We start from the raw sequence: 11,997 nt of genomic DNA on the forward strand, positions 1-11,997 counted from the left end.
AGTCCTTGTGAAGGCTGATGCTTTGGCTTGATTTACTTTGTGATGACTATGGCTAATGTTTTATGAGTAATCTTGTTTGCATTGCATTTCAGAATTAGCAACTAGGATCGTGAGCTTGAATTCTTTTACGATCAACTCTCTCTCTCTTTAAAGAAATGTGAACTCCTAAACCTCTCTCTCATTTGTTCTAGTTTACTTGAGAGCAAGCAAAGGATAAGTGTGGGGGAGTTGATATATTCACATTGCATGTTTGGGATGCATTTTTGGTCCAAGCATTGAGTCCCATGCATGCATTTTAGATATATTCTTCATGTTTTGTTCTTGTTTTAGAGTTTTAGGATTTTGCATTAGGTCCAAGTGAGTCTTGCATGTTTAGAGTGTCAATCAGATGCTTTGGAACTTATTTTGGAGTGGAAAAGATGGAACCAGTGGAAGAAATGGTGAAAGAAGGTGAAGAAATGGTGAAAATGAACATATGGAGTTTATCGGCCAAACTGGTGTACGAAGGAAGGACTTCTCGGCCAAAAATCTTACCGCGGGTTGCAATCTCTCGGCCAAAACCTGTACCGCTTGCATGTTATCTTGGCCAAAACTCCAAGGCGCTGAGACGCTTTAAAGATCGCGGTACCGGAAAGCCTTCCCGTCCGATCCAATTTTTGGGGTATTCATCAAAACTCAAGAGGATCGAATAATGATTCCTGAACACTTAGAATCAATGGATTTGGATTAGTGATCTGAAAGATATGGCCAACATAAGATGAACCTGTCTTGCATCCATTCCGGATAAATCCGATGATGCTAAGAGAATCAAGGGTTACTTCTATCTTCACGTTTTAAATTTATAACCATAAATATCTGCAAATGCACAGATGTACGCTGTAGTACTTAGGGGTCGAACCACAGGGATTTTGAGCTTTCAGTACGAATCAATCAAGACTTAAGACTAGTAGAACAAACAAATGGGGGTTTTGGTTTTGGTGTCAATAAATCTAAAAGCAATCGAAATAAACAAGTTGTAAAACAATAAGAAACAGGCCCTGGGTTCAAAGGGTTTTCGCAGGGGTTCATGAACTGATCAAAAGACATACAAATTGATAAAGGTAATCATCTAGTGAGGATCCCGAACTAGAATAGACACATATAAGATTAGCCAACTATCGTCACCCTAATCATCTAATCACTCAACACAGCAAATAACTCTCGCTCTCATGCTGCGAATAAGATCATGCATTAAAAACAGAATTCATCAACACTCGCGATTCTCTGTAGGTAGCTTTCGTCTCCTACATCAATTTCGCTCGATCACTTCTAGGTCTGGTTATTCGATACAGCACTCTCAAGGCTCCAATTACTGAGATCAATTTCTAAGCGGTTAGCAACAGAAACAACATAGGGAACAAGAATGAACGAAGGACTCCTAGAAGACTTTAAAACCTAAATCGAATAAAGCATAAGATCAAGACATGAATTTCCCTTTGAAAAATCCCTTATAAACCCAACTGGGAACTACTCAGACATAGTTGAATTCAACATCACAAGAGTATTTAGAATTGCAGAAAATTGAAATAGACAGAGTTTAGAAACGAAGAACAGGTTAAAGCAGGAGATCCGATGGTGCCCCTCTCGGTGGCTCCTCTTCTGGGCGTGACTCTCTTCTAAGGTTCCTGGTGAAAAATGTGGCACACCCTTCTAACCGACTTAAAAAAGGGTTTATATAGTGTCTTGAGTCCTCAGGAACGCTTAGGGCTTGCAGGAATAATGACGGGAGTGACTTGGGCTTTGATATGGACTTCTTAGGCTCGGAATTGAGCTCCCCGCGTTCTAAAATTTCGCACCCCCGGCGAATGATGTTCTGGCCGCGGGTGAGCTTCTGACTGTGACGATTCACCTTCAGTTTATCGACCATATCTGGAGATCTAACCGTTGGATTGCTTTGATTCCACTTGTATTGGAAAGCTGGTTGTCTCCTATATCTTTTATCACAAGTTGGGGATTATCAGACGGTGGAAGGCCTCCATTTGTTACCAAACTTCCGACGGTCTGAATTTATCCAAAGTTATGCTTTTTGCTCCCAAGTGCATTCCTTTTGTCAAAATATCCTGAAAACTCTTTTGAGATTCTAAAACATAGAAATCACTTAAAAACATTTAAAACTGAGTGAAAACACCTGCATAATATATTAAAAGTAATCCATAAAAATGGTCAAAATCAGGTGTTATCAACTCCCCTAGACTTAAACCTTTGTTTGTCCTCAAACAAAACCAAAGATCTGAATCCTAGAGAAGAGGTTTGAAAATCGCTGGAACTAACAAAATCTCAGAGACAATGCTTCCAAACAAGAGTTTAATCATTATGCTCAAATCGGGTATAGTCTAGAAAATTCTCACTAAAGCACAGGCATAACTAGTCCGTTGATCCGTCATGCGAAAATCTACACACTTAAACCTATCCTCCAGTCAACTAGCTCTTAACATTCATTTAAAAGTTCAAGTGGTTCTCATCAAAGGACTTTAGTAAAGCAATCAAGGCTAGGTATTCAAAATGGTTTTTTAATGGTAAGGCTTGATGTGTTTAGGGTTACCTCTTTCTGGAGACATGACATAATGCAAAACAGCAAGAGAGGATGGAACTATAAATGCCCCGACAGTTTCCAGTCACATTCTTCTTGCCTTAAGATTCTTGATCTCCTATCTTCAGGTTCTCCTCATGACTCCCCCAGACTTAGATTTTTGTCCAGGTTTTAAAACCAATCCTTACAGATGAATACTTGTAGCCTTTGCTTCCAATGATTTCGGCCATCCTAGACTCTTTAGGCTTTTGGTTTCCTTTCCTTTCATATTTCTTTTTCTTTTTTTTTGATTTTTTTTTTTTTTGAAAGGGGAAACAGCCTTTTGACATAGAGTCTTCGGAAGCACTAAATTTACTTCTAAGTTCAAGCTTTTTGAGGTACCATTGAGCTTTAATAGATTTTTGATGCTCCACTTTCCCAAATTCCTTCAGTCTTTCTCTTGAGTGATTGAAAACCATGTTGTTCCTCCCTCTCCGGCGTTTTTGCACATATCTGCCAAAAGAGCTAAAGAGAGAATGCATGAAGTTTGAAATAATGGTTCTGGGTAAAGGTTGTGGTACCAGCTACAGATGAACTGGCCATCTAGGACAACAAAGAGTGGTAATAATGATGTAAAGATGTCCTAGATGTATATCATGATGTCTGCCTAAAAATAATGATGAGAAAATTAGATGTCAATATTATGTTCAAGTAGAATGAGCTAGTGTATCCTGGCAGAAAATATCTCCGTGAATAGAAATCCTCTGGTGGGAGTTCGTAGTGCGAGTACTCTAGCTACCGCCTAGTCTAGTACTAACCACAAAAGAACTAACATGTAAAGTCTAGAAGCATATGATTTTGTTCCGGTGTTCCTGTTTTGAAAACTTTTTATGAAACACAAACTCAAGACAGACCAAATTTCATTAGTAAAGGATGAACATCCTCCCCCAGACTTAAATCACACTGCCCCCAGTGTGTCAAATCTTTGAGAGGATGGGATAATCATGGACTGAAATTTGGAATGTTTAAGTGTACTTACCTGGTAATGTGCTTCCTGGTTTGTGATTTCTGTTTACCTCTTATTCGTTCTTCGCTTAAAAACCTGAAATTATAGAAAACAAAAACAAAGCAGCAAAAATAGAAAAAAGGCGAATCAAAGGGAATAAGTAAAATACCAAGTGGGTTGCCTCCTACTAAGCGCTTGCTTAAAGTCATTAGCTTGACTTTGGTGATGCTCTAGCCTGGCGGGTCTGCCAAGAGCATTGCTTCTCTTCCTTCTTCTTCTGCGAGGTATGGTTTTACACGTTGTCTGTTGACGACAAATGTATCTCCTTTCTTACCTTAAAGAATGAGTGCTCCATACGGTTTGACTTCCTTTACTGTGAAAGGTCCAGACCATCTAGATTGTAGCTTTCCTGGAAAAAGCTTAAGGCGAGAATTGAAAAGAAGAACTCTTTCATTTGGAGCAAAGGACTGATGTATGATCCTTCTATCGTGATATGCCTTCGTCTTCTCCTTGTATATCTTGGAGTTTTCATAGGCATTATGGCGGATTTCTTCTAATTCGTGCATTTGAAACATTCTTCTTTCTCCAGCTGGCTTAAAGTCCATGTTCATCTCCTTAATAGTCCATTGTGCTTTATACTCCAGCTCTACAGGGAGGTGACATGCTTTTCCATAAACAAGATTGAACGGCGTGGTCCCTAAAGGAGTTTTGTATGCCGTCCGATAGGCCCAAAGTGCATTGTCGAGTTTTTCAGACCAATCTTTGCGATTTATGCCAGTTGTCTTTTGTAAAATCGATTTGATCTCTCTGTTAGAGATTTCCACTTGTCCACTTGTTTGAGGGTGATATGGAGATACAACTTTATGCGTGACTCCATTCTTTTTTAGCAGATTTTTGAAGACTCTGTTGATGAAATGGGATCTTCCATCGCTTATCACAATTCGAGGAACTCCAAAACGAGGGAAAATGATTGATATAAACAGCTTTATAACCACTTTTATGTCATTAGTAGGGCTGGCGACTGATTCTATCCATTTAGAGACATAGTCTACCGCTACTAAGATGTATTGGTTTCCGAAAGAAGTTGGGAAAGGTCCCATGAAATCAATTCCCCATACATCAAAGATTTCGACTTCAAGAATGAAGTTTTGAGGCATTTCATTCCTCTTACTGATGTTGCCCATTCGTTGGCATGATCACAGCGTGAGATGTAGGCGTGAGTGTCTTTGAACATAGTAGGCCACCAAAATCCTGCTTGAAGAACTTTAGGAACTGTTTTGTAGGTCGCGAAATGTCCTGCATATGCTGAACTATGGCATCCAAACAGTATTCCTTCTATTTCTTCTTCAGCCACACACCTTCTGAATAAACCATCTACACATCTCCTATAGAGATAAGGTTCGTCCCAGAAATAATGCCGGATTTCCTCTAAGAATTTCTTCTTTTTATAGCCAAAGAATTGTGGAGGTTTGATGTCTGCAGCTAAGTAGTTTGCTATATGCCTAAACCATGGGATGTCAAAAGCATCTGACCGCCGTATAGGAGGTTGGGATGGCTTTTCTTGCATGGTAATAGGTATAGTCTCCATAGCGTAGACATTTTCTTCTGGAAAACTATCATTCAAAGGGAGTTTTTCTTCTACTCGAATTCTAGAAAGATGATCAGCTATTCCATTATCTGCTCCTTTCGGATCTCGGATTTCAATATCAAATTCTTGCAGCAGGAGTATCCATCTGATCAGCCTTGGTTTGGCATCTTTCTTTGCCATTAGATACTTGATTGCAGCATGGTCAGTATGGACGATAACCTTAGATCCTACGAGATAAGATCGAAACTTCTCAAATGCAAAAACGACGGCTAAAAGCTCCTTCTCTGTAGTCGTGTAATTACATTGAGCTTCATCCAGAGTTCTACTTGCATAGTAGATTGCATGTAGTTTCTTTTCTTTCCGCTGACCAAGCACAGCTCCAACAGAAAAATCACTTGCATCACACATGATTTCGAATGGTTGTTCCCAATCAGGTGGTTGCACAACTGGAGCGGAAACAAGGGCGTTTTTGATCTTATGAAATGCTGCCAAGCACTTATCATCAAATTCAAAGTTTGTTTCCTTGCAAAGCAGGCGTGTGAGAGGTCTAGCAATTTCCAGCATGCCCAAGAAAACTTCGGATTCCCTTCACATTAGTTGGAGGTTGTAGGCTAGTCATGACTTCAATCTTTGCTTTGTCAACTTCAATACCTTTTCCAGATATTTTATGTCCAAGCACAATTCTCTCGCGGACCATGAAGTGACATTTTTCCCAGTTAAGGACAAGATGCTTGTCTTCACAGCGCTGCAAAACTTTCCCTAAGTTTGCCAAGCATGTGTCGAAAGAGGATCCATAGACTGAAAAATCATCCATGAAGACTTCCATGAAATCTTCGATGAAATCAATGAAAATAGACATTATGCACCGCTGAAAGGTTGCAGGTGCATTACACAATCCAAAAGGCATTCGCCGATAGGCAAAAGTTCCGTATAAACAGGTGAATGTCATCTTTTCTTGATCTTCCGGTCTAATTGGAATTTGGAAGAATCCGGAATAACCATCTAGAAAGCAGTAGTATTCGTAATTTGCCAATCTTTCTAGCATTTGGTCAATCAAGGGTAAAGGAAAATGATCTTTCCGAGTTGCTGCATTCAGTTTTCGGTAATCAATGCACATTCGATGTCCCGTTACTGTTCTTGTAGCAATCATTTCATCGTTCTCATTTTTGATAACAGTTACTCCTCCCTTCTTCGGGACAACATGTACAGGACTAACCCAGGTGCTGTCCAAGATGGGGAATATGATTCCTGCTTCCAAAAGTTTCATGGTCTCCTTCTTTACCACTTCCAGCTGGTTTGGATTCAACCTTCTTTGGCTCTCAATCCAATTCTAGGCATTGTCCTCAAGATTTATCTTATGCATACAGAGGTCTGGGGAGATTCCTTGTATGTCATCAAGAGAATAACCTATGGCTTTCCTATACTTAACTCATTTAACAGCTTAGTAGTTTCAGCTCTACTTAAGCCAGAATTTATGATGAGAGGGTAAGTTGAGTTTGGTCCAAGAAAAGCATACTTGAGCCCATCAGGAAGAGGTTTAAGCTCAACTTTTGGAGCTTTGAGCTCGCTCCATGGGTCGTTTATAGCTGCCAAGGTATCTTTGGGAGAAGTAGGGATGTGAGTTTTCTCATTCAGGTCTAGATAATTCACAAGCTTTGCATAATCCTCGGCTTTATCAAGCATTTGCGCACACTCTTTTGAAACTTCTTCGAGCAGGTTACGATCATCATTTGTGGTGGTGAGGATGATTCTCAAAGGGTCATCAAGAAGGATTTCTTCATAAACTCCCTCAGTAATAACATCAAGCTCATCAACCCGACAGAGCCCGCCATCTATGGTGGGTTTCTCAAGACTCTTGTTCATATCGAACTGCATAATCAGACTCCCTAGATGGAGGTCTATCTTTCCTTCCGAAACATTGATTATTGCTCTTGCAGTTGATATCTTCCGAGAATCATAGGATCCTTTGGTTCTCTTTCTAATTCAAGCACTACAAAATCAGTCGGAATACAGTTTTCTCCAATCATGACTGATACATCAACTAAAAATCCTTCTGGTCGTCTGACTGATCGATCGGCAAGGATCAGAGAGATTTTTGTGGTCTGGAAAGTATGATATCCTAAGCGTTTTGCGACTGAGACAGGCATCATGTTGATGCTCGATCCCAAATCACATAGACAACGTTCAAAAGTCATATTCCTGATTGTGCAAGAGAGTACAAAACTTCCCGAATCTTCTTTCTTCTGGGGGACATGGTTTTGTAAGATGGAACTACATTAATGAGTTATCATCATAACGCCTTCTTCTAATGCTAGAGAATTTGTTAGAATGCCCTTCATGTATTTCCTAAGAGCAAGTATCATTGCACAAGCTTCAATGAAAGGTAACCTCACATTTAACTGCTCGATTATCTCTTTCAGCTTAGCCTTTCTTTCTCTTTCTTTGGTCCTTTCAAAGCTCGTGGGTATGGTGGTTTGGGCTTGTGGACACGAGTAAGAGGAGGAGGTACAGGTTCTTCTTCAACGATTTCTTGAGGGGCGTTTTCGTTCTCCTTATCACTTTCTTTCTGATGCGGTGTGTGTTGAGGGTTGTCAAGTTTTACCGTAAATGAAATCAATAGCCGCAAGTGCACAGCTGATCGATTGTAGTACTTAGGGATCGAATCCACAGGGAATGATGATCTTTCCTGCAAAAGCCTTCGAAAGAAATATAAAGTAAGGAAGTCTAGAACCAAACGGTTTTGTGGGGTTTTGGTGGTGTGTTTAAAATGTAAAAACGAATCTTAAAGAGAAAATACGGGAATTAAATGACCTAATAACTAAGCTTAACAAAAACGAGTAAAAACGAGAAAAACGGCTAACCTAATTGCTTAAATGAAAATCGATTGAAAGAGTAAATAAACTACACTAAAGCTTGAATGAAAATTGGTGTAAATCTATAAGAAAAGAGGCGCTGGGGTTCAGGGAAGTTTTCTCAGGGGTACGAACGATTCAAAACATTGCTAGAGAGTAAATTTGATAAGATCTTAGCTTAAACTTTTCGAACTGGAGTCACGGACGTATGAATACGCCAATGTCGTGATCATAGACAACTATCTCTCTCAACCCTGACCAGTAGGTTTCCACTCTGGCCCTGGAAAAGAAGAGATGCATTATGTTTAAGACTCGTCAGCATTCACAAATCGCCCATAGGTAGGTTTCCACTCCTATGTTTGTTTTGCTCTCCCAAACTAGATCTGACACCGGATGAACACTTTCGTGTCACCAAGCATCTAGATCAGATTGAAGTTCATGACGCTACTCTCATGCAGTAAAAACGAATTCAGAAGAAAAAGTTCTAAGATTCGGCTCAAAAGCTCATGGAATCCTCACCGAACATATAAATCCCCATCGAAAATCACTTAGTCCCAACAATAAAACTACTCAGACATGATGAACCAAATCAAAAACATAGTATTAAAAAGTAGAATAGAAACCGAAATTGAAAAAGAAAGAACAAGGGTTCAAGAGACAAATCTCTCTCTCCCTAAAACCTAAAAACAAAGCTTAAAGTAAAATTTCTGTAAAGTATTTCGTGTCTCTTTTTCTCTTCTTAAAAACGACCTAAATGACATGTATTTATAGTCTCCAATACTCTCTGGTGTCTAGGGTTCCGGATTTGAGGCTGGGAAAATGATACGGGCTTCAGAAATGGGACTTCAAAGTCGGAGTTGGCTGGCCACGGTCGGGATGAGTGCGACCGCGGGAAATGGGTGGCTGGCCGCGGTCGTGGTGCTTCTGACTGCGGGGATTGGTCTGTTGGCCGCGGGTGGAAATGCTTGCCGGCTGGTTTACATGACATCTTGCTCCTTGCGTATCTTTTGATTGAACCGTTGGATTGCCAAGCTGTAAAGTGTGATGGAAAGCTGATACTTCCATATTTAAGATCTCCAAATTTGAGCAGGATCAGACGGTGAGAAGGCCTTCAATCAGGGGTGAACTTCTGACGGTTTGACTCTGAGCTGAAATCTGGTTTTCTATACATTTTGTTAAGCTCTTCTCTAAGTTACCTGAAAAGAGTCTTGGAACTACAAATACTAGAAAAACGTAATAAAAGTACTTAAAAGCAATTAAAAACATAGAAAAAGTATTTCAAAATGATTCATAAAAGTGGTCAAAATACGGTGTTATCAACTCCCCCAGACTTAAACCTTTGTTTGTCCTCAAACAAAGCAAAAGCCTAAACTGGTGAAGTGAAAACAAAAATAGGGAATGCACAAATCTCAGAGACATGAACTCCTAAACTAGGACCAAAGATCGTGCATCAATCCACAACTTAGTCTAGAAAATTCTCACCAATGAACAAAAGATACTAGTCCACTTTTTCCGTCATGCAAAACTTAAACAATCTAAATCTTGATTCCAGTCAACTAGCTTTCTACATTCATTAAGTTCAATAGTGAGTTCTCATTAAAGACATCATCCAGGGTAGACGGCGTTTGGCATTAAAGGGCTGTTTAAGTGGTGGAGTTAAAGTGTTTTAGGTTACCTGAAGATCAGGAGAATGCAAGATAATATGCAAAACCGCAAGAGAGATAAGGACCTGTTGATGACCACAATTTTCAGTCACTTCTTCTTGCCAAACGTTGCTGCATAATCCTTCCTCCTTTGTTGTAAACCGCTATTCCCCCAGACTTAGATTCTTTCCGGGAATCAGAAAATGATCTCCAAAACTCCATAAAATCAGACTCCAGTTGCTTTGGGACTTAAAATTCGACGTCTCTAGACTCTCTAAGGCTTTTATTTCCTTCTTTTCTTATTTTCGGATTTTGGTTTTTTTTTTGAAAAGGAAATGCCTTTTAAAGAGAGAGAGACTAGAGGACGAGATTGTACCAAAATTTGAGATTTTTCTAAGGCAAACTGAGCTTCCTCTTGTGTTGAATCCTTCCGGGAACTTTTCTGGCAAATCGCAGGTCTCTGTCCTTGGTGACTGAAAACTGCGTCGTTCCTCTTTCTCTCCAACATTTTTGCACTTATCTGCATATAAGACAATAGAAAACAAGAGTGCATGTGGTTTGAAAGAGGATTGGTTAAGGTGGGGAACTAGCTAAAGATGAACTAGCCATTCAGGATCAACTGAGAGTGGTAAAAGGATAAAGGAGTCCTGAATGTATGATTCGTTTCCCTGGTCTAATGCTTCAATGAGAAAATTAAGTCCAAATTAAGTCCAAATAAAACAGAGCTAGTGTATTCCTTCATCTAAATCGAAATCATTCAATTCCTCTGGGGTACTTCGTTTCAAATGTGCTTAGCTACCGCCTAGTCTAGTCCTAAATCATGAATGAGCATGTCACTAGGAACAGTCTAAAATCACACAGTCAACTATCATTGATTCATGTTCACCATTCCCTTTTAAAACGTATTTTGAAAACCGATTTTGAAAAACTTTAAGGAAAAAGTGTAGATAATGCAAGACTCATGAAAGAAAAGTGGTTAGAAACGGATGAAATCCTCCCCCAGACTTAAATCACACTGTCCTCAGTGTGAAACAAGTCGAGATTGGATGAGAAAAATGCATAGATAATCGAATTGGTAAGGCCAAAGAGAACTTACCTGGATCCGGGATGCTGGTGGAGATGAACCGGATTCATTCGAAGAGGTTTGGGAAGGTGATAGGTGGTGATGAAGGTGGTGGAGGGTGATGAATGAGGTGGAGTGGGGATTGGTGAGGTGAAATGAGGTGAAGTGGGTGGTTTGGGGTCAGGTTTGATCTCAACGACCATTTGCCGCGGTCAGGAGCCACGCGACCGCGGCAAACCTGTGCTTGGCCGCGGTTAGGAATACGCGGCCGCGGTCGAATGGGTGTTTCCCGCGGTCAGAACATCTGCGACCGCGGGAGCTTATTTCGCGGCCTCTTCCTGCTTCTCCTTGGTTCCTGCTGGGCCGAGCAGTCAGGGACCATCCTTCTTTTTGGTTTTTTCGGGTTTTTTGATTTTTTTGGCTTTTTTATTTTATAAGAACACATGAAACTAAGAAAAAGAAAAAGATCAATAGAAAAAGAAAGAAAAATCCTATATAAAACAATACCTAAATGGGTTGCCTCCCATTAAGCGCTTCTTCTGTTTTAAGTCGTTTAGCTCGACTTTTGGTGTTGGACGTGGCTTAGTCTAATGAAGAAGACCTTGTTCTTAGACAAGTCTTTTTCGACATCTCCTTGCTTTGTCTAGCAGGTTCTTCGTCACTCCAAAGTTCTTCCATAAACTCTTCTGTTGCAGAACGTTTTCCTGCTTTGGTGTTGTATGGGACAACTTCTGTGAAGACATCTTTGTCGATATTAGCAAATGAAATCCTCCGGTTTGGCCAGTCCATTATAGCTCCGGAAGTTGCTAGAAAAGACCATCCGAGAATCACTGGATATGTTGCATCTCTCGTCTCGACAATGTAGAAGTCGACAGGCACTATGCAATCTCCTATTCTCAAAGGAATTTCATGAGCTATTCCTTGAGGTGTTGCATTGGAATCATCAGCTAGACTAATCTTTGCTCTAGTCCTGCGCAGGTGTTTAATACCAAGTCTCAAAGCAATTGCCTTGGACATTATGTTAAGACAAGCTCCAGAATCACAAAGCACGTTTTTAAACATTTCTCCTCTAATAGAACAAGAGATAGGAAACTGACCTACACCTTCGATTTTGTGAAGTGTTCGAACAGGTTTACCTCTTCTTGCATTGTTGAACAAGTCTTTTATCTCAGGGGTTGATTCCTTGCTCTCACAGAAGTAATGGCCTATCATGAAGTCTTTGCAAGCTCTGGCAAAGGTGATTCCTTCAGGCAAATTTCGAACCACTTCATTGAAATCGTCGAGCTTTTCCTTGCTG

The 11,997-nt window shown here is 40.2% G+C and overlaps 1 protein-coding gene across 1 annotated transcript; it reads right to left on the reverse strand.

The window, feature by feature from the left end:
* Positions 1–1,308: 1,308 nt before the first annotated feature.
* LOC112085478 lies at positions 1,309–6,409 on the reverse strand. The gene is made up of 5 exons (XM_024154695.1): positions 5,719–6,409; positions 5,469–5,627; positions 4,913–5,369; positions 4,052–4,724; positions 1,309–1,434 (listed from the first exon to the last, which is right to left on the reverse strand). The coding sequence occupies exons 1-5, from the start codon at positions 6,407–6,409 to the stop codon at positions 1,309–1,311; spliced, it is 2,106 nt and encodes a 701-aa protein (XP_024010463.1).
* Between the last annotated feature and the right edge of the window lie 5,588 nt (positions 6,410–11,997).

Source organism: Eutrema salsugineum, unplaced genomic scaffold (genome assembly GCF_000478725.1).
Source record: "Eutrema salsugineum unplaced genomic scaffold, Eutsalg1_0 scaffold_3, whole genome shotgun sequence".
Classification (NCBI taxonomy): domain Eukaryota; kingdom Viridiplantae; phylum Streptophyta; class Magnoliopsida; order Brassicales; family Brassicaceae; genus Eutrema; species Eutrema salsugineum.